This window comes from Schistocerca americana, chromosome X (genome assembly GCF_021461395.2).
Source record: "Schistocerca americana isolate TAMUIC-IGC-003095 chromosome X, iqSchAmer2.1, whole genome shotgun sequence".
NCBI lineage: Eukaryota > Metazoa > Arthropoda > Insecta > Orthoptera > Acrididae > Schistocerca > Schistocerca americana.
In genome coordinates, this window is record NC_060130.1 from 653,347,801 (window position 1) to 653,371,022 (window position 23,222).

General features: G+C 38.0%; 1 protein-coding gene across 1 annotated transcript in view; it reads left to right on the forward strand.

Annotated features, from left to right (window-relative positions):
• The window catches only part of LOC124556737 (sulfide:quinone oxidoreductase, mitochondrial), a 101,206-nt gene that overhangs the window by 35,746 nt on the left and 42,238 nt on the right, over window positions 1–23,222 (forward strand). Inside the window, exons 3-6 of the mRNA XM_047130736.1 lie at window positions 998–1,222; window positions 3,366–3,566; window positions 13,459–13,668; window positions 22,193–22,379. Of these exons, the coding sequence (XP_046986692.1) occupies window positions 998–1,222; window positions 3,366–3,566; window positions 13,459–13,668; window positions 22,193–22,379 (823 nt within the window). The remainder of the gene's footprint in view (window positions 1–997; window positions 1,223–3,365; window positions 3,567–13,458; window positions 13,669–22,192; window positions 22,380–23,222) is intronic.

Consider the following 23,222-nt stretch of genomic DNA (forward strand, 5'->3'; position numbering starts at 1 on the left):
ACTGCAAGTTTCAGGCAGCTGTAAAAGCATGGGATTTTGTAAGACATTTGTTATTAAAGTTTGCTATGATTTCTGTGAGCATGATATGTATTCTGTGAAGTTATTAGCCCACAAGAGTCGGTACTCATCCAAAACAGCCACAGGGGGAGGGGAAACTGAACTCAGAAATATAATAGCTTCAAGGAACTGAAGGAGACACTCCAGTATATAACTTCATTATAGTGCTTGTAGTTTCCTTGATGCTCAGAGAAGTTTCGCATTCACGGGAGAATGAATGGATAAAAGTGACAGTTAATAAAATAATATATTACGTAACTCAGTAATGTTGATTTATCTTTGTAAATGCATGACTGACTGGTAAAGTAGTTTATGAACAGGTTTCAGGTAAACGACGTAAGCGAATTATTGTACTTGTCGAATCCACTTAATTTCAGCTGTCCAAGTTATCATTTGTGAAGAGCATTATTACCATAGTAAAGTAGAACTATCAATTGTACACTTAGCATATCATCTTAACAAGTATATGGTAGTTGATATTGTGTGTCCTATTTCTGCAAAGCAAAGCTCCATATTTTGACACAGATGAGTCAGTCGGAGCCGACCAACCACCATGGCATCTGCTGCTGATGCTGTCAGTGGGTGCAGTACGGAAGGACATGAGATCAGCACACCACTCTCCTGGTTGGTTTTCTTGACCATGGAGCCACTACATCTCAGTTGAAATTTTCATGCACCCTGCTCCAGTCCTTCCACCAAGGAAAAATCCCTTGCAGTGCCAAGAATCAAACCCATGCCCCCCCTTTTTTTACATGCATACAAAATAACAACCTTACCATTCTTTCACAAATTTAAAAGGTGATACTGTATATAGGAAAATTGTTTTAGGGATACATGAAGAGTTACAGAGAATATTTTACTATTTGAATCCCTGTACTTATCATCATCAGTGCTGCTAACTGTTCTCATTCAGGTGAACAAATGTTGATGTTTGTTGCAGGAGCATTATTACCAACCCATGTTCACTCTCATTGGAGGCGGCCTGAAAAATTTCAAGCAGTGTGTACGACCTATGAATGAAGCAGTTCCTAAAAATGTAACATGGGCTCAAGACAGTGTTGAGTCATTTCATCCTGACAAAGATTGTGTGCGTACTGCACAAGGAGATGAAATATCTTATGATTTCATGGTGGTAGCAGTTGGCATAAGGCCAAATTATGACAAGGTGGGTAGACATTATAACAGAATTATAGAAATGGAATGTTTCATTGTTCACTACTTAGGGAATTTACTGACACAGTTTTTTGAATTATGAACTTGTAACCCAAAAAACACAGTTGTTATCATATTTTAAACCGTTGTGCCAGTGAGAATTGAAAGACGGGCTAGAAAATTAATCCCAAGCTCTACTTTTCAGGGATAGTCCTCTACCAGTCGAGATATCTCAGCACGCTTCATAATTCGATCCACTGTTTGCCCGCCCACCGACCACTTTTGTGAAAGGGCTGCAACTTGTTCCTTGTTGTAAATATGGTTCTCAGGTGAGACGTCAGATGTCGTCGTCAAAAATTCCACAATATTTCATCAGTGCAACTGACCCATATCTTCAGGTGCGACGAACATCCTGCTCAGGCTGTGACTGAAGCCTCCTATTTATGACAATCAGAGAAGAAACTGTGCAGCCATGAACACATCAAATTTTGGAGACCAATAGCACAGATATGCAGACTCATAGTGAGAGGGACAACTACACCACCTGTCGCTCGATGATAAATGAGTCAGCATCCCTCATATGACCCACCGTTTTTTTTGTGTTCACTGTGATTTTAACATGGCCAGTGCTGGATCCCGTGCTGTGCTAAGTTGGTATCCCATGTCTCTGTCAAGCTGTGAACTTCTACTGCTTCTTTAATAATGCTGTCCCAGTACAAAGATGATGATGACAGAATTTCAGTGTTTTGTATTCCATACAGTGTCTTGTACTGAGGCAATGCCCAGCCACTGCAGATTTCTCTGGCTGGTCCAGACATGGGTGTCATTGATGTTCGACACACCTATCCTCTATGTTGGAACAAGTTTATCCAATGCATGACATCCTGCAGTTACAAGGAACCTCATAGACACCAAGCCTTCTTAAACCAAGATCATCTTTCACTGAGCCTAAAAGAGCTCCGAGTTTCGTTGGTGGACAAAAGACGCATTTAACTTTGTTTCTCCAATAATCTTCCCATTTTCGAAGAAATTCCACCGACATATGGCAAAAAGACCTTTCCCCTTTGTTTATCACTTTTTTCTAGCTTGTCATTTTCTCTAACATGTGCCGGAAATAAGGGACGATGAATTTCCTATTCAGAATATCCATTCTCTAAAAATATGGCACAGAGGTGGCGTAGCTCATCAGACAAGCTGTTAGAATTCGATATGGCTCGTGCTGTGTGGACCAACATCCTAAGTCTGTGTGTGTAAGTTTATGGTACACAGTGTGACCCAAGCTACCATCCTCTTTTCTCTGCACCATGTCAAGGAACGGTAATTCAGCATTTTCCTCCATCTCAATCATGAACTTGATGTTTGAATGACGAGAATTTAGGTGTTGCAAAAATGAATCTAGCGACGCAGTGCCAAGGGACCAGATGACAAAGGTGTCATCCATATATCACCAAAAGCATATTGGATTCAACTCCACTGACTGGATGGCTCTTTCCTTGAAATTTTCCATAAAAAGACTGACCACAATGGGTGAGCTTGTGCACTAACTCTAATGACTTAATTGTTGCTGGAAAATGGAGCTTTAAGCTTGCTTCCTTTTTTTCCATATTTTCCAGTCTGTGGGCTATGAAAACAGAGCTTGACTTACAATTATGGTCTCGTAGTGACACTCTGGCATGAAGGTTAACAGTCATGAAAGTTTTACTATGGAATAAGACGTTAATTCATGAATATTAACTTGTTATGTTTCAGGGCTCTAGCCACCAACACACTAATTAAAATATTATTAATCTTAACTTTGTTTTTAGTTTTTTTCTACTGAATTTGTGATATTTTTGTGGGAGTCACAGCATTACAGTAATAATCAATGTATAGCTAAACTGTTAATAATTTTAGACACTATGAAACATTGGCAAAGCACTGAGAAAAAGCCCAAACATTATCGGAATATTATGTAGCCCATGAAGCAGAGGGACGTCGCAGTTGCTCTTGTAAGAAATAGCTATACAAGCATCAATGGGTTCCAGAAAATGTTTTACTGATTCACAGTAGTATTCCATTTCATAGGTAATATACAGGATGTCATTCAAGATTTATTACATTTATGATTTGGTTTCACCCTTGAAATATGTACTGAATTTTTTCTTTTGGTTTTGTAGATTGAAGGACTGAAAGACGCTCTTGACTGCAAGGGAAGTGGGGTGTGCACTATTTATTCTCCTGTGTATGTGCAAAAGACCTTTGAAGAATTAAAGGTATTCAAAGGAGGTAATATGATTTTTACTCAGCCATCAACACCAATTAAATGTGCAGGTGCACCACAGAAAATAATGCATCTTGCAGAAGAACACTTGCGAAAGGTTAGTATGTAACTGTGAATAAGAAAAAAATTGAATTTTGCATTCAGATGAATTTGTATCCACAATATATAGACCTTGTAGGAATTCAAAACTTTGTGCAACACATGGCACATGCTCATGGGGTATTGGATGTGAATCATCATCCTCCTCCTCCTCCACCTTCTCTTCGAAAGTATAATTTCTGAATTAAAAGGGACTCATGCCACACCGTAGCAAGAGGTCACAATTATGATCCATGTAAAATGCAAATATATGTCTATATGTGATGTCTGTTCTTTTGGAAATGTCTGAAAGAACAAACATAACACATATATAATTCAGGCGAGGACGACCAATGACCTCTCCAGTGCGGATACACACCAGGCTCGAACTCTTATGGGAATAGGCGAAATACCACAAATAATGAGAGTAATGGGCAAGGGCACTACATTAGTGGTGTGTAATTAGAAGTGTGTAGATCAGTTGAGAATTTGGTCCGACAGGAGTTGTGCTTGGGTAGTCTGTACAGTTGCAATGACCACTGTGTGCAGATGGCTTAGTCATCACAGCATCTTCCTAGTAAGCAGGAGGCATGGGTTCGAATCACAGTTCGGCACAAAATTCAAACTTTCTCCATTGATTTATATCAATGCCCACTTGCAGCCAATGTTGGTAATTCCTTTGCATCTTAAATAAATATGTATTGAAAAATCACTTCGACAAATACTGAGGCTTTGAAATCTCTAAAAACATGTTGTAATGGCACTCCAGTCTGCAATACAGAAGATTGGCAAGCAGCACTGCATTAATACTTAAGATGAATATCCTGTAGGGATGCATGAATTATTCGAACAGCTCTGATCATATGTTGTGGTCATTGGCATCCCCAGAACTTTTCCCAAGGGGGAGGGGTGGGGGGTTGGGGCATACAGGCATTAGCAGCCATGTTGAAGGCAGATGAGCTAGTGTTGGTAGGACAGTGGAGTAGTTGAAACCTGCCATGGAGGGTGCATATATTATGTTGTATGGGCCGACCCATTGACAAAAGTGTTTACTTGAGAGCAACGGTAAGCAGAGCAGGTTGGTGGTCATGCAGAGTTGAACTGTCACGGACCTCGCATTGCAAATTGTGCCAAGTGCTGTCGTGTGCACCCACACCAGCTGTGTGCCAAGTATATTGCCATATGCATATATACTTGGGTTCAGATTCTCTGCTTCCCATAGACCAATTCACATGAAGAGTTCGTTCCTCTCACAGGATCCTGTTCCCAGTTGTTACTGAGCCATTGTCAGCCTGTGAAGTACTGGTGTTTACTATGTTTATTAACAGTGTTTTCACACCTTCTGCACATACTAAACAGAGTTTGTGGCATTTAGCTCCAGGATCATATTGTTTTGAAGATAATCATGCTACTTTTCGTGTGTTCCAAGTAATGCTTGTAACCCATTTCTTTGCTAATTTTCTGAAGGAATGCAGAGTTTTTGCTTTCACCTTAATAAATTTCTTTGATACATTCATTTTTATGTTTACAACTTTGTACATGTCAGGTAGCGTCAATCTGTTTGCTCATCGCTTTTCATGACTTTATTGTCTGCAATTTTTCACTTTTCCCAAATTAAAACACTGGATTTTGCAGAATTTTATGATGCTGTTGTTTTTATTTACTGCATTAATTCACATACGAAAAAAACACACTTTGAGTAACAGATAGTGACATCAACTTATACTGATGATCAGTGAGGCTATGACTGTTCAACCAATACATGTAGATAACAGTAATTTGAGCTTTTGCGGAGGGTGATTAGTTATACTGTTTTTGCCTTGTGATAAACTTTTAAGATTTAAAATTAATCAGGTTGTTCTAGATAAATCTAGTGGTTATCGATTGTATCCTATTTTATCAGTCTTTGAGCACATCATGCCACTACAAAGAAGCTGTTTGGGACCAGCAGTAATTAATTGAATTTTGTAAAATTTTCAGGCAGACAGTATCTGCTGTATTCCTATTTCTGCTCTTATATTTTTCATTATATAAATGACATAGTGTAGAGTTGTAGGTTTGTCATCTCGACTCAGCTTGTTGCTATTAACTCACGGTATACATTATGGTGTATGCTTCCCTAGCTGAGCAGTCAGCATTGCTGAGTGCCATGCAGAGAACCTGGGTCCTACTCCTTTTATTACCAAGGATTTTTCCTTTGTGGGATGTCAATTGATGAGCTACTTGGCTGAGTAGTATCAACTCCAGGTTCAAATACCTGACAAGAGCAAGAAGAGCAGTAACTCGTCCATTGATGACTTTGCTGGAGGATGACATGGTTATTTGGTACCGATAGGCCTGCCAAGGATTGTGGATAGGGTTCTCTCTCTCTCTCTCTCTCTCTCTCTCTCACACACACACACACACACACACACACACACACACACACACACACAAGAAATCTCCCAGCCATATAGTTCATTTTACTGGAAGACTTCAACTTCTATGGTTTTCTTAAATTTCTTATCACAAATGCTCAGATCATTTCTTTTAAAATGACAAAGTTGATTCATTCGCCATCCTTTTATGACTGAAGCTTTTATTCTGTCTTTTACTGATGTCTTTGGTATGACAGCATTATATATCTTAAATCATCTTTTCACATTGTAATCAGATATTCTAACCGGAAACTCTAGTACTGTTACGAGAGTTGCATTACTCTTCACAGAGGGAACATGTATCGTGTCAGTGACTTGCACTTAATTAATAAAGGGGAAAGAAAAATAATGTTTATTATTACAAATGATTCCTTGGTTCTTTGTTGATTAGAAGCCAGTTAATACATTTTATGATATTATGAGCTTGCTACTGCATTTAATCTGCAACAAATCTCTCAAACCACTTTTCAGTGCATTTTGAATAATGATTATCAAAAACATATATTCTCATAGTTGTCTGAATCACCAAGCAGTTAACAGATGGAACATCACTGACAAATTACCAATTTCTGTACATAAGAAATATTTGTTAACTTTGTATAAACACTCATCCTAAGGTGTCAGATTCCATGTCTCACTAATAAAAATAAACTAGTATTACAATAAATCAGATTTTTCCTTTATGCACTGTGATATTTAGAACTCTCAGTATAACATGCTGAGACATGTTTTAAATGGATTTTGTGGTGTGCGTACTGTAAGACCTTCGGTACACACACCATCAGATTATTTGACTTGTCGCTCTAACGAAGTAGGCGAGTGTCAGCAATATGTCTCGTGGTCTTATTGTGGCGTGTTTATCTTCTGCCGTTAGGTCAGACGATAGAAATGCCACTTGCATGCTTAGAGTAGCAGATTGACGGTGACCAACTTTAAACAGAACTTGATTAATTTTCACACACATTTATTAAAATAATAAAGATCATAGATATTACATAACTTGATTCTGGATGCTGTTTACAACTGACAATCTGAAGTTCCTTTGGTCTTGGTACGTTAATCTTGTTCTCACATATCTCTGATACTGGACAAAGTGTCTATTCATTTATCTTCATGGCCATGTACAGGAATATGGTAATCTTATTAGGTGCAGACTGAAACTTGACAATAGACTGGCACAGACAAATGCAGACTGACCAATCGGAGGTCTGTACACTCGTTATAATACCTCGAGTGTTCCGGTATCACTGCGCGAGTGTGATCCGTGAGGAGAAAAGGTTCTACGTTAGCAGCGTCTCATTGGTTGCGTTACATATTAATACGTGGATCGGCGGAAGTAGAATTAGGTCCATCTCTAAGACAGCGCCATCTCGTAGTGCGGAGACAGACGAGCGCTGTGCTTGCGCTGTTGCGCTTAGCGGGGCGCGCTCTAGTGGGAAAGTTGTGTACACGCTGACTATGCGGAACTATGTACACAACAGATTTAAACTTATGTCAACACTATAGTAGCTAGGAACAGTAGCTTTCTTCCCTAGGTAACAGTCAACCATTGCTACAAGCCTGTGTGATTGAGATACATAGAGAAACTTGAAGAGGCTTTGTCAAAGATAAAAGAAGCCAGCACGATGAAAGAAGTGCATATCTCAAACAATATTAATTGTGCACGAGTTGCGATCAGAAGCAACCTGCATTGCTCAGCTTGCCAGAACAGCACTAAGCTTGGAATTTCCAACAGAATGGGTAGCCAGAGTTTACACATTGATCTACATCATAACTGGTACCGAAAATTCTCGTGATCAAATAAAAAGAAGCTCGTGAAAATGTTTATACTAAAACTTTGAATACCATTGAAAATGATGCTAATTTCTTGGAAAGAGGTGATGACATGCCAGATATTGATTTTTCACTTACCATACAGAAACTAAGTGCCAATCCGTGTGTTCCAAGGACCAAACTCCACTGAGAGTAAAAAAACCTCAAAAGAGCAAATCAAGATTCAAAGCAGTGATGATGATTTTTTTTATCGATATTTGTGGAATTGTGTATCTTCAATGGGTTCCTGAAGTTCAAACTGTTAATCAACATTACTACTTTGAGGTTCTTTCTCAATTCCATGAGGAAAGAAGATAGAAAGACCCAAATTGTGGAAGAAAAAGTTATGGATTTGCATCAAGATGATGCACTGGCTCATACTGCATTGTCTGTTAATAGGTTTCTAGCAAAGTACAGCATCCGAGTGTTGGACCATCCACCTTATTCACCTGACTCAGTACCATGTGATTTTTATCAATTCCCCCATGTCAAATCTGTATTAAAAAGAACAAAATTTCAGTAAATTGAAGAAGTGAAAGAAAAAGTGGCATGCTTCATACTTCCAGCATTGTTTCCATCAATGGAAAATTTGCATGGAGTATTGTAGGAACAGAGGAGGGAATTATATTGATGGTGACCATAACTAAATATGTATGTTTTTGAAATAAATTTTTATGCAGTAGCCACATATTTTATAGCCACACCTCGTATTCTGTGCCATATTTTTAATGCCTCAGTTCAACAAGGCATTGTTCCTGACAGACTCAAGTATTCCACTGCCAAGCCCTTAAAGAAGAAGGGTGATAAACTGAGCTCAATGACTACCGCCCTGTTTCATTATTAATAGTTTTCTCTAAAATTTTAGAAAAACTAATGCATGGTAGAATTACTTACCAACTCATGAGGAACAGTTAGCAGCAGGAGCCTATTTCACTTTCATAAGGGCAGTTAAACAGATGAAGCAGTATTTTCAATTGCAGATAAAGTCCCTGAGTCTTTAACCCTTTGAGTCACACAAATACTTTTGGACTCGATATGCACTGAAATTTGATCTTATCCTTCTTTATTGCATTACGGGAGCACACTACAAATTTTTAATTTTTTCACTATGAAACCACTGGATGCAAGGGGTTGTTCAATGTCTTTCAAAAATTCACTAATTTTTAATTTTCAATATTTTGTTACACTAATGTTGCTTTTTCTTTCATACATATTTTTCATAAACTGATGTCCCAATTTTTTTTTTGTTTTTTTTTTTTTTTTTTTTTTTTTGTTTTTTTTTTTGTTTAATGCAAAAATTTCAAAGTACATTACATACAAAACTTGTTTTCTACTTTTCATGATACTCCAAAAAACAGTTTTTTTTTATCTGTTAGGCACAATCTGACATCACATACTTTGCATGACCATCTGGTCCTATGAGGCTTCTTTTTTGAACTACAATTTGCACAGCATTTCGATTTGCTATGAACAGGAATATGTGGTTCACTGGATTGTCTTTTGTCCACAGAGACTTTCATTCTAAATGTCTTCATGGCCAGGAAATTGCTTTCCTTTTCCTGCCAGGAGAAATGCTGCCTTGCACAAACAGACCCTCAACCACTAGTATCTTAAAATCTTTTAATTTCAGTGGAAAAATATTCTGTGCCATCACCTGTTGCTTTTCCTGTCTAATTCATAAGTTGATTTGAGCACATCTGCTTTGTCAAACATAACCCATTGAAATATTGTAGTCACATATGACTTTTGTGACATTTTATTGCTTCCTGAGAGCCATCTTTTTTTCTTCAGTTCACTGTGGCTTCCTGGTTTGGATTATGGAAGTTTGAGAGAAAAAGTACAGGTCTTTTATCCATCCATGTAGTGCAGGTTACTCCCTCCCAGCTCCTCCACTCTGATTCCCCACAAGTATAACGTTTATCAGATTTAAAATATTTTGGCAAGTATTTCCTGACACTTTTAATTGTGCCACAGGCATATATTTTATCTAATAGAAGGTTTTTGAACAATGGTACTGATGTAAAATAGTTGCCTATGTAGATTTCATAACCCTGACCTACCGGTGATTTCGTCAAATGAGTAACTACTCTCCCACCTAGGTTCTTTTCTACCTGGGTTACATTTTTCCCTGTGTAGATTTGAAACTCACAAATATACCCTGTTTCGTCTGCCCTTGCCCACACTTTATAAGCCCTTTTTATGGGTTTCTGTGGCATATACATTTTCATAAATGACTGCCCTTTGAACTTAATCATTGACTCGTCAATGCTTTGTTTCTTAGATGGATTGTAACAATTTTTGTAGGTTGTGAGGAGAGAATTCAGCAATGGTCATAGCTTATATAGTTTGTCATAATCTGCTGATCCCTCTGTGGTTGTTTTTCATTGTCATTTACATGTAAATTAGAAAGGAGCCACACAAATCTATTCAATGGCATTCTTTGGGCAATGTATTCTTCCTGCAATGCTGGGAAAGATGACCAGTAATCCCTAAAACTAGGTTGTGCTTTTACACCCATAAGTAAATTAATACCTAAAAGACTTTCATCTCATCTATATTTGTTGGGTGAGGATTGATGCCACCACCCTTTTGCATAGCATATAAATTTGTCTGATACATTATTTCCTCCAATGTCTGATTCGTTAAAAATTCAAGGAAAAAGTCAACTGGGGAAGAAAGGTTATCGAAATTGGGTGAAGACCCAGTTTCGTCCACAAAATTTACATGATCATAATCACCGAACTCACATGCCCACTTTGTTTCTGTAAAGTCTTGGGTGGAAGGAAGAATTTCACTGACATCAGCTGGAGCTTCAGAAACTTCTTTCTCAACTGCTAAAGAAGGAAGGAGCGTGGGGGGGAGGGGCGCGGGTGCTTCCTGTCCAAGGGCTTGAGTAATACCCTCCAGATTACCATCTTCATCCGCTTCAGATTCTGACAGTTCTGACAAATCGCTTGGAATATCCTCAAAAAGTAGGTTGTAGACGATAGCCTCAGCTAATTTCGCCAAGGCGTATCTTTTATCTATCTAAATAGAGGTAAAAGTTAAATAACTTACTGTATATAAGAATAGAAGCTTTGTATGGTAAAGGTATCATATTAGCATAGTGGTTTCACAGTGAAACCACCAACATTTGTGCTTCTCATTGTTTCAAATAATGTGGTATATTCAAACTTTAGGCATATATTCAATCTAGAACATATGTCGTAGTGTGTATAAAAATTTGACATACATTGAATGAAGTACAGCATCTGAATAACACAAAACAGCGTGTCTGAATAACAATATGTCGCACTTGCAAGAAAAACATGCGCTGAATGCTGGTTCCCGCTCGCACCGTTGCTCTCTCAAGATTTTTTGAGTCAGTTCATTGAAAATCCGCTAGAGTGCACCACAAACAAGGATGAGATGGTGGTTTCAGTGAGTCACCTATGCCGCAAAGGGATACAATGCAGCAAAAAGTGGTTTTGCAGTGAAACCACTGTGACACAAAGGGTTAAAGAAAAAATGATAGCAACTAGTGTCTTCTATGACTTGCCAAAAGCTTATGTCCGTCACCATGTTCTCATGCAGAAAAAAACCCAAAGTAATTGGAATAAGGGGTATTGCAGGTAATTGGCTAAAATCATATCCTCAGGACAGAAAACAAAAGGTAATTTTAAATAGCTCACATTGGGTGTGGGATACCTGTGCTCAATCTGAATAGACTCCTACCAGTTGTGGTGTGCCTCAAGCCTCAGTTCTAAGGTCACTGTTGTTTTTATCTTTATACATGGCCTACCTTTGTGTGAAAGCCTGCCTTATAAATTTACTTTATTTGCTGATTATTCAACCATTTCCAATAATGAACTATCAGATGACTGTTTTAAGGAGTCTACAAACAACCTGCTCTTTGAAGTGGTTCAGTGCAAACAGTCTTCCACTAAATTCAAGTAAGACCAGTTTTATTCAGTTCTGTACAAAAACTAAAAATGAGAGAGAAATAATTGTATTATATGGAAATCAGTCAACACAAAGAATGGATGTGTAAATTCCATGGAGTGCATATTGAAAGTAAAATGAACTGGTCATCTCATATCCAACCCTAAAAAAGACTGAGCTTAGCTACATATGCTATCAGAGTGATCTCTTCAACTGGAGACTTAAATACTAATAAGTCCATATACTTTGTACATTTTCACACCATTGTGTGTTATGGAATTATATTCTAGGGGAATTCAGCCTTGATAAAGAAAATTTCTGTGTCCAAAAAAAGGGCTATTACAATTATGTGCAGTTTGGTACACCCCACCCCCCCCGACATCCAGCCTTTCCAGAAAGCTTCAAATAATGACCACTGCATTCCAATACATCATAGTCACTTGCATGTTTTGTAATCAAGAAACCCTGCTTATGACTTTAACAGAAACCATTATAGCTCTGAAACAAGAGGAAAAGAAAGTCTGCATTATGAAATTAAGAACCTAACAGTGGTGCAAAGAGGTGCAAATGGTCTGGCACCAAAATTTTTTTAACTTTCTCCCAGAAGAAATCAGATGTTATAGATGATGTGGCTCTATTTAAAGCTAAATTAAAGAAATATTTATCAGGTATGTCCACGTACTGATGAGAAGAGTTTAATGCATAAAAAGGAGACTTGTATTTAGAAATAACTAAATAATTGCCTATAATAAATTATTCAACTGTACTACATGATTTACCTTATTTTTTTATCAGATGGTTTTCTTTTATAGACGTGCAATACCTTTAATTTTTGTGCATATGTATTTTTGCCCTTTCTCAAATTATGACATATAGAATTGTAGTACTGCTATCTGTTTTTGTAAATATTTATAAGAGGCTTATGGTACATGTAATTTACCTACTGTTTTTTAATTTTCTAAAAACAAAAATCAATAACTATCTTTGTATTTGACTCGTTCCACATCTTAGATGATGTACTCACAATTTGAGATCAATGGAACGTGAAATAAAGAAATAAAATAACCAGGGATCATAGGGTCCTACTTTTTGAAATGCTGTTGGCAGTGCTCTGACAGTCACACCACATAAATATGCAGACACGTTGGACAATTTTTTTTTTTTTTTTTGTTCCACAACCTACACAGTGCAAATTAAGAAGGGACCTAAATTTTTTTACAGATTGGGGCAGTATTCTACACAGCAAAAGTAAGCATTGATATTGTCAGCAGTTTTTTTCCCATTACATGCAGAACAGTAGTGGTTCAAATAACTATCTAGTAATCATCTTGTTAGATTATCTGTGATTTTCCTACGTTGTTATTTTTCTTCGTTCCATTTCACATCATCTTTTAAAATGTGGATAACATATCCATTCATCAGTCATCACAATGTGCAGTTTTTTTTCTTATGAGGTTATGTGAAGAGAAAATGTGCAACAAAATAAGCCACTAATGTACAACTGAAGCACTGAAAACAGATTTGCAGGAACTGGTTCATATCCTATGCTGTATTGTTCTTTAAGATAATGGGAAAAAATCTGATTAACATGGTTGTAAAGCAAGATAACTTTTTCAAAATTGTTCTTTGTTAATCCCTCCCACCCACACTCCCTCTACTCTTCATTTATAGCACATAAATAAATAATTCCACAGTATGCATAGTATTGCTTTGATTATTAGTTTTCTCTTTTTAAGATATGTGTGGTATATTATTTTCCAGTGCAACATTAGAGACAAAGCAGAAATCAGCTTTATAACTGGCCTTCCAGTCTTATTTTCAGTTAAAAAATATGAGGAGGCATTGAAAGACCTTGCCAGTCAAAAGTCTATACACACAGTATTTGAGAAAGATGTTAAATCAATAAATCTTGGCACTAAGGAAGTTACTGTGCAAAGTACAAAAAACACTGAAGAAATATCAAAATATAAGGTAAGTTCTCAGAGACCTAATTTTAGATTGTGCATAATTGATGTTGGGGATAGTAATAATAGTAGGCATTGAATATTTCTGTCTGGCTTTGGTTAACTATAATTCTGTATGCTGTGTGGAAATATTTATTTATTTCATTTTTATTCATGTTGACATCTGTATTGGTAACAAAATGTCATAGAATACATTATAACATACAAAGAACTTATTGAAAGAAAACAAAACAAAGTTATTATATTACAGACCCTTCAAAAGTAAAACAGACAAAAGAATCCTAACAAATACACCATATCCGGGGGTTGAATAGTTTAAGACATACTTAGTTCTGTAATAGAAGTGAAGCCTGTGAACAACATATTAATAACAATTTCCCTGAAATGACCAAACAAAGTGTACATCATAATTAATGCTCACATGCTGATCAATGGAGAAAATAAAACAAACCCAGATAAAATAAATAAGTCATGGAAAGGTGATAGTAAATATAAAATTTCACAAAATTACGTGAAAATTCTTATGGGCAACAGTTAGAGAAAGAGAGAGAGAGAAAGTCAGGAAAACGATTGGGGGCTTCTCTGCAAACAAATGTAAACTAATAGTAAAACTGTAGTGTCTGAACAAGCTAATATCCAAAACTACTAGATGAATTTTCATTAGGTTTTCACATGTAATATAAACACTGTTTGGAGCAACATATAGGCTTTATTTCATAAAAATTGGATCACAGAAAAAAGATAGCATAATTTAAAGTTTTTGCCAAATGTGAAAGTAAGTCTGGTTCGTTTTTCACAACTAACAGATTTTGATGAAATTTGGTATGGAGGCAGCTTGAACTCTGAGGAAGAACACAGGCTATGTTAGGAAGTAAACAAAGAAAAATAACTGACCTGTAAGAGGGTGAAGTTAGGAATAAAACAACTTTATTTACCTCAGTGAAAAACCATGTTAAAAATGTCAATATTTTGTCCATAAAGGACAGCATTATGAGGACTGTGACTGTTTATAAATACTTTAACTCCATATTACAGTATGGGATCATATTCTGGGGGAACTCACCCTGATGCAATCTGAGATGTAATGAATCATGCAGGCAACATTTCAAGAAACTTGGCATTATGACATTGCCATCTGTTTATATTTACAGTACTATATCATTTGTAAAAACTACCTATTTATGCAAAGACAGCCCATTAATATTAAATGAACACATTCATAAATACAAAACAAGACAGCAGTCTGACCTATGAACATTTCAGTCAGCAACTTGTTACCAAAAAAGTGTCCTACATGTTGGGATACAGATGTATAATAACCTACCAGCTGAAATTAAAGAGAAAAGGCAGAAATACCAAGAGTTTTCACAGATAAATTAAAAAAGTCTTTTGGAGCAAAACTTTTCCAAGTAAATGATTTTTTTCAAACAGGTAATAAATGTTAAATTTCTTAATAATCAATCACTTAGGCCTGATTACAGTGCACATTTCCTTCAAATATGCACAAGTGAAAGTACAATGTAATGTCTATTGCCTTCTTGTAATATTGAACAAACTTTCATGAAACAATTAAAATTCTAACAATATAACAGTAAAAATGTATGCTGATTTGTCCAATATAATATGCGCAAATTGTACAATATTTTCTGCATTGATCACTTATTTATTTTTGCCACTACACTTTTCAATGGTTCACACCATCATGTACTAGTGGAGAATTGTTTATTTACATAGCTGGTGTTGGTGAAGACTAGACACCTTTTTACAGTAGCAGACCAAGGGAAATGTGTGTTGTGTTACATCACATTGTAGACATAATGTACAGTGGAGATGATATACAACAGGCAGCAGTATGCACACTTTTTATGATCCTGCCACCCCTTAAAAGACACAACATAATCTATATTGCCTTGATTTGCTGCTGTGAAAAGGCATAAGTACTCTTCACCAACACCAGCTATGTAAATAAATGATTCTCCCTCTGAAGATGATGGTGTGAACCATCAAAATGCTTAGTGGCAAAATAAATAAGTGACTGATGCAGAAAGCGGTTTTATTTGAATTTATCTACAGTCTCAGCCCTCATAATGCCGTCCTTTATGGATGAGATATTCATTTCTATTCCAAGGGAGACAATGAAAGGAGTTAGTGAGAAAATGTGGATAGATATCAAAATTAAAATACGATAGGGAAAGAAAGATTTGCTAGACATATGACAATACAACAGTCATCTAATACTAAACTAAACTCCATCTGAACAGGCCTTGGATGGCCCAACGGTACTGATCGGCCTCCATGTCATCCTCAGCCCACAGGCATCACTGGATGTGGATATGGAGGGGCATGTGGTCAGCACACCGGTCTCCCGGCCGTATATCAGTTTACGACACCGGAGCAGTCACTTCTCAATCAAGTAGCTCCTCAGTTTGCCTCACAAGGGCTGTGTGCACCCCTCTTGCCAACAGTGCTCAGCAGACCAGATGGTCACCCATCAAAGTGCTACCCCAGCCTGACAGCGGTGATCTGAAGGGAACTGGTGTTACCACTGCAGCAAGGCCGTTGGTGTCATCTAGTACTAGGAAATAAAATACCAAGCTTTGTCTTAAAAAAGCTTATATTTTAGTGGACTGTAAATTTCACTTCTGCTTTCTGAAAGGTCAAAGTATGGACCTCAAAACCATTGCAGTTGTCAGTGAAACATTAAATAGAACAAAATCTAAGGTAAAGTTCAGGGGAGAAGTTTCAGAAAATTTTGAAATTGAAGCAGGAGTGAAATAAAGGTGACACTCTCTCTCCATTACTTTTCAAGTGCCTTAAATAAAGTAATCAAAGAGTGACAAAAACCGAAACCTATCAAATCAGAAAGAACATATATTAGGATAGACTGCTTAGCTTTTGCAGACAATCTGGTAATTCAATGTCAGGACAGTAAAACAGCATAAAAACAAATAAATATTTTAAAGAAACAGCAGAAAGATTATAACTCCAAATGTCATTTAAAAGAAACAAAAGTATATCAACTACCTGGCACCCAAACTTCTAAAGACTAAATACGAGGAAATTTAGAGTAATATTAATGTGAAACAATTCAGGAAACTGCCATAGAAAAGGTTGGTTAATGCACTCATCATAACTAAATGGAAACAGCATTCAGGCTTACAAAAGACATTTATAACAAAAAATGCATCTCAATATACATCAAACTGAGAACTTACAACATAGTCATCAAACCAGGGTATCTTTATGAGACTGAAACATTAATTTTAAACAGAAGGAGGAAATTCAAAAGAGAGAACAAAAAGTAATTGGGAAAAATTTTGTGTCCAAATTATACTGAATAAGTAACATACAGACTAAGAGCAAATAAATAAACTGAAAAGTCTACCATCGTGTATTCAGATATGAATAAATGGAGGCTAAAATTCAATGGGCATATTAAAAGAATGGAGGCAATCAGACTAACTACACAGGTTGTGGAATTCTACAAAACCTGCAGTAAAGCTAAAAACAAATGATAAAATAGATTGATGCAGTCCCATCTGCAGATTTTTTTTCCAGGGAGGGGTAAGGCTCTAAAATTGCCATTTTTGATATAAATGAATTATTCAGTTTCAAGACATTTCGTGCCATAAGATGCAAATTTTATAGGTGAACAAAAACTTATATCACAGAGAACGAAGGTTATCCACTACTGAGTGAATAAAAACTCTGTATTCAAGATTCTGGTGTGTGTGTAGGGGGGTGGGGGATGAGGGTAAGGATAAGGGTTGGCACTACCCTTGGGGATGCTTATGGGTGCTGTCAAAGGAGACCTGAAAGATGCAGGGATAACACAACTTGATACACCAGACAGAAAAAAAGTAGGCTTCCATTCATTTAAAATGACCATTGAATTTTAGCCTCCATTTTTTCATGGCTGAATACCTGATGGTAGACTTTTCAGTTTCTTTATTTGCTCTTGGTCTGTATGTTACTTGTTCAGTATAATTTGGACACAAACAAGAACACACAGTATAGTTGAGAAACTGAGTGGTCAATAGGTACATAAACAAAACTGAACATGTGGCTAAGTGTGCCTGTGTATTGGGCAAAAAAGTGGAATAAGCAGATTATATGCTGCATTGTGTAACAGAATATGGTCCAATGGTGAAGAAGTATTGGATTTCTTCTCAACGTTAACCCAAAAATTCAACTGGCTGTTCAGAAAGTGAGTAATGACCAGCTTAATTTCCTGCATGTATTAGTAATCTATCATGTGGGTGGAGCTTAGAGCCATAAGGAGTACAGAAAAGTAACACAGAATGAAACTACCATGAAGAATCCAACCATTGTCCAACACAGAAGAGAGGTATAATTAAAACCTTTGTGAATAGAGCAAATAAAATATGTAAGCTGGTTTATTTAAAAGAGCAGGTCAGCTACATATAGTCTGCTTTTGAGAAAACTAGTTACTCTAATAAGGAGGGGAACAAACTGTACAGCCAATAAGGAGTATTTCTAGAACTGATGAGGTACAACAGCCACAAATAGTTACTTTTGCCTCATAAACAAGAATGGCACACCTTGAGGTTAAAATGATTTTTGAGGCCCAAAAAAAAAAAAAAAAAAAATTTGCAGAATTGTATGCACTGAAGGTCAAGCATATACTGTAACCATGACAAGAAGTATTTATGCTTGTTTAGGCAAACACAAGAGAGACTACTGCTTTGCAAAGACTGATAAGTAGGCCGTAGAGGAACATGCTTTATGGGGTAGAGAAGTAAAATTTCTTGATCAGTGTGTGGGTGCAACACAGTGCCAAATACAGTCATAGAGCTAAGACGTTTGCAGTCCTGTTGGCTTGAATGCAAAATAATGTGAAACTGAAGAGACAAGGATTGCTTTGGTTCAGTCCTAGGCTGTCATGTCAGGTCTACTGGCCAATTTGAGGTTGGTTTTGGGAGATTTCCCACATTCTTCCAGTCGGATCTTGGTCCTGAGTTGTGTGTTCCATCTAGTCTGAAACATGTTACTTTCAAAATGCATTGTATTCAACTTTAAACAATGGAAAGACCAGGCTGGAATAACAGCATATATGAAGTCTTCACGGGTTGTCAGCTGAGTAGCATCGTCGTCTCGTAGCGTGCTACGAGACGACGATGCTACTCAGCTGACAACCTGTGAAGACTTCATATATTAAATTTGCCGAGAAAGCCTGCACTCACATGGAATAACAGCAGTATGGAAAGACAAATGGCTACTAATCACATAAAGGAGGCAATGAGTTACAGACACGCACAATGAAAAGACTGCTAAACTTTTAAACTTTTGGACAAAAAGGTCCTTCTGAAATAGGGTGTGATTATGTGTTTGTGGTTTCTATTGTTGAAGGACGATTTTTTTGTCTGAAAGCTTAAAACTTCATTCAGTTTTAGTTATGCTAGGCACCATTAGAAATAGGAAACATGAAAGTCATGCAACAAATTCATTAACTTGATCAGATGTTAAGTTTGATAAGCAAAGTGCAATGGAAGTCATCAAAGTTAGATAAGTGTGTTTTGAAAGTTTATTTCTTTTTTTTCTTTTTTTCCCCCACTTCGTGTTTTGTTGATATCTAACAAGATTTTCTCAGCCATTCTGAATTTGTTTATTTCAGATTTTATAATTTCAGCATCAACCCAACACAAATTCAATATAATATTTTCTACCTATATTTCATAAGTCATTATTTACCCTGGATGTAATCACAGGATATAATGTGGAATATCAAAAGATTGCATACACCATTGAAATATGCAAATCATTTAGGTATCAAAGTAACATTCCTTAAAAATTGGAGAAATTTGCTTTGTGTTGTCACTTCCTGTCAAAATTAGTGCTTAGGGCACAACATGTTTCCAGACTCACCAAATCAGTTATATAAAAAAAAATGGCAATTTTAAAATTTGGACCCCCTTTTCTGCAGACACATATGTTAAATACCACAATAACTTTATCAGAATTTTACTAAAAAAAATATGAATGCTAACTTTCACAGAGAAGGGAATTCTGATGATAGACTACTTGTAATGGAAAATTATGCCACCTGTTGGAGACAGCTCTATACCTATTTGGCATCATGTGACAAACAACCATCTCTAGCCTTACAAGGAACCAGCTCTACCAGCAGCACCAATACTTTGTTTCTTTGGAAGTGGACTGACTGTGGTGGGGGTAGTATCAGGTGGGGTGAGTAGAGGGAGAGGGAGGCAGGAGACAAAGAGATGGACTTGGGGGTAGGTGGCTGCGGCTCGGAGGGAGGCAGACAGTTGTCCAGCTAGGAAGTGGGGGTGGCAGGTGTATGGGCTAGGCATGTAATGCACAATTGTAGGGGCTGGTGGGGAGTGGCGCCTGCTGAAGGTGATTTATGGATGTGAATTGGGAGGGGTTGACAGGATGGAGCAATGAGAAACAGTTGGTTGGAGGGTGCAGGGACAGTGGGTTACCTGAGATAGAGACCAGGACGATTGTTGGTGTGGAGGATGTGTTGTAAGGATACCTCCCATCTGTGTAGTTCAGAGAAGCTGGTAGCAGAGGGAAGGATCCAGATGACCCAGGTGGTGATGCAGCTTACATATTGTGCCCCCAGGTGGACAACTTTGTTCTTGGCAACAGTTTGGTAGTGGCAATTCATCCTGGTGGATAGCAGGTTGGTAGTCATGCCGACATAAAAGGCTTTGCAGTGTTTGCAGCATAGTTGATATACTACATGACTGCTTTTACACGTGACTCGGCCTATGATGGGATAGAATAAACCTATGACTGGACTGGAGTAAGAGGTGCTGAGTGGGTGGATTGGGCAGGTCTCACACCTTTGTCTCCCACAGAGTTATGATCCTTGTGGCAAGAGGTTGGGAGTGGGAGTGGCATAGGAATGGACTAGGATGTTGTGTAAGTTGGGTGGGCAATGGTACACCACTTTAGGAGGGGTGGGAAGGATCTTGGATAGTATATCCCTCATTTCAGGGCCAGATGAGAAGTAATCAAAGCCCTGGCAAAGGATATGGTTCAGTTGTTCCAGCACAGGGTGGTACTGGGTGACAAGGGGAGTGCCCCTTTGTAGATGATTCTTGGGGGGTGGAGGGAGGACTAGGGTTGTGTGAGAATATGGCATGGGAAATGTGTTTGTGGACTAGGTTTGGGGGTACTTTTTGTCTGTGAATGCCTTCACAAGGCCTTCCACATACTGGGCAAGGATGTTCTCATCACTGCAAATGCGCTGTCCACGAGTGGCCAGGTTGTATGGAGCCTAGTCCACAAACCAATTTCTCATTCTGCATCCTCACACCCCCCCAATTCTCCCGCCACCTCCTAGAATCAGCTACAAAGGAACACCCACCTTGCTACCCTGTATCACCCGGGATTGGAACAAGTGAACTATATTCTTTGCCAAGGCTTCAGCTGTCTCTCATCTGGCTGTGAAATGAGGGACATCCTACCCAAGCTCCTTCCCAGCCCCACTAAAATGGTGTCCCGTTGCCCTTCCAACCTACACAACAATCTTGTCCATTCATATGCCAGCCCCATATGCCAACCCCTTGCCAATGTGCAACATCTGCCCAGTCCACCCAACCAGCACCACCTACTCCATCCTGTCAGAGGATTATTGTATCCCATCAGAGGCCTGGCCACCTGTGAAAGCAACCATGTCATATACCAACAATGTTGTAAACACTGCATGGCCTTTTATGTCAGCATGACTATCAACCAGCTGTCCACCAGGATGAATGACAGCTGCCAAACTCTTGCCAAGAACAAAGTTAACCACTTGGTGGCACAACATGTAGCTAAGCACAGCATGCTCAATTTCAATGGCTGCTACACAACTCTGCCCATCTGGATCCTTCCCTCCACCACTAGCCTCTCTGAGCTACACAGATATGGGAGTTAGCCTTACAAAACATCCTCCGCACCCATAATTGCCCTGGCCTCAATCTCGGGTAACCCACTGTCCCCACACCCTCCACTCAACAGTTCTGCTTCCTCCATACTCTCATCCCCTCCCAATTTCCGCTCCCGAGTCGCCATCAGTGCACGATGGTCCCCACTGGCACCTACCATCGTGCATTACATGTCTAACCCATATACCTGCCATACTCCCACCCACATTCCTATCCGGCAAACCAACTGCCTCCCTGCAAGCTGCTAGCCATCCATCCCCAGTCCTTCTTCTTGTCTCACACTCCCTCTGCTCACCCCAGCCCACCTGACACTATCACCACACAACCAGTCCACCTGCCGAAACACGGGCACTATTAGCCCAGCTGGCACCATGTAGGGGCAGAGGCAGGTGTGTGTGTGTGTGTGTGTGTGTGTGTGTGTGTGTGTGTGTGAGAGAGAGAGAGAGAGAGAGAGAGAGAGAGAGAGAGAGAGAGAGAGAGAGTGTGCATGCAGTATTTTAGATGCATAATGCATTTACTGGCTCTTGTCATGTTGGGCTGCTATTGTATGAATACCTTGCTGCTTGTTAACACATCCCTTTCCATTGAGTAACTTGAGGTATGTATTTTCAGTTTGACTTCTTGCATGTAGTACCACCACACCAGACACCACATGCTTTAAGAGGAAACAAAGAGTTAGCTGATTCTGATGGTTATTTGACTGTTAACAAATACACTCTTCAGCATGACGTCTTCAAAAATGTATTTGGAATAGGTGACTGTGCTAATCTTCCTACATCAAAGACAGCTGCAGCTATTGGTAAGTGATTTGAGAAGTAACATCCATATTTGACATTATGTATCAGATGCTCAGGCTATGTAATCAGAGGTTGTGTTGTTAGTTCCACTACTACTACTACTACTACTACTACTACTATTTATTTATTTTTATTATTATTATTATTAATCTTTCATCTCAATTTTAAAAACACTAAATATTCATTGCCTTGAAAAAAATGTTGAGGCAGTGAAAAGTAAAATAGAAATTTGTTGAATGAGTATGCAAAGTTATCATACTCGTAATCATTTTTGATAGCATGCTCAAAATCACTCCCTGAATTGAATGAGTGTCATGTATTTTTCATAAGTATTTTATTTCCAATAACTCCAGAAAAGATATTTGAGGCTATTGGTGAAAATGGAAAAAAGTAAGCATATTTCCTGTCAGTGACTTGATATTAGTTTTGTGAGAAAACAATAATTGTGGTTTTATTTTCAATGTAGGAATGTGCAGTTGCTAAAAACTGCAATTGAATATTGTTGTGCAGTAGTCTGTTGGAATTTTGATGGCAGAGAGTCCTAGTAATGACAAGAAAGACTGTTGTGCATACAGCTCGCTTTTATTACGCTTTTCAGGGGAGTAAAACACAGGAAAATGTAAAATGTGGGACATAACGTTTTAAGCTGCAAAAGTTATGTATAGGATACCCCCTAGCACTTTAGGTATGATATATGTACATAATAGGCATCGAAAAACTTGTCAGGGGCTTGTTTATTATCTAATAAAGGTTTATTACATAGTAAAAACCACTGATGGAAGTGGAACTGGCAACTTGTCTGGGAAGTAGGAATTTCACTCAATTCCATGTCATAATTGACGCTT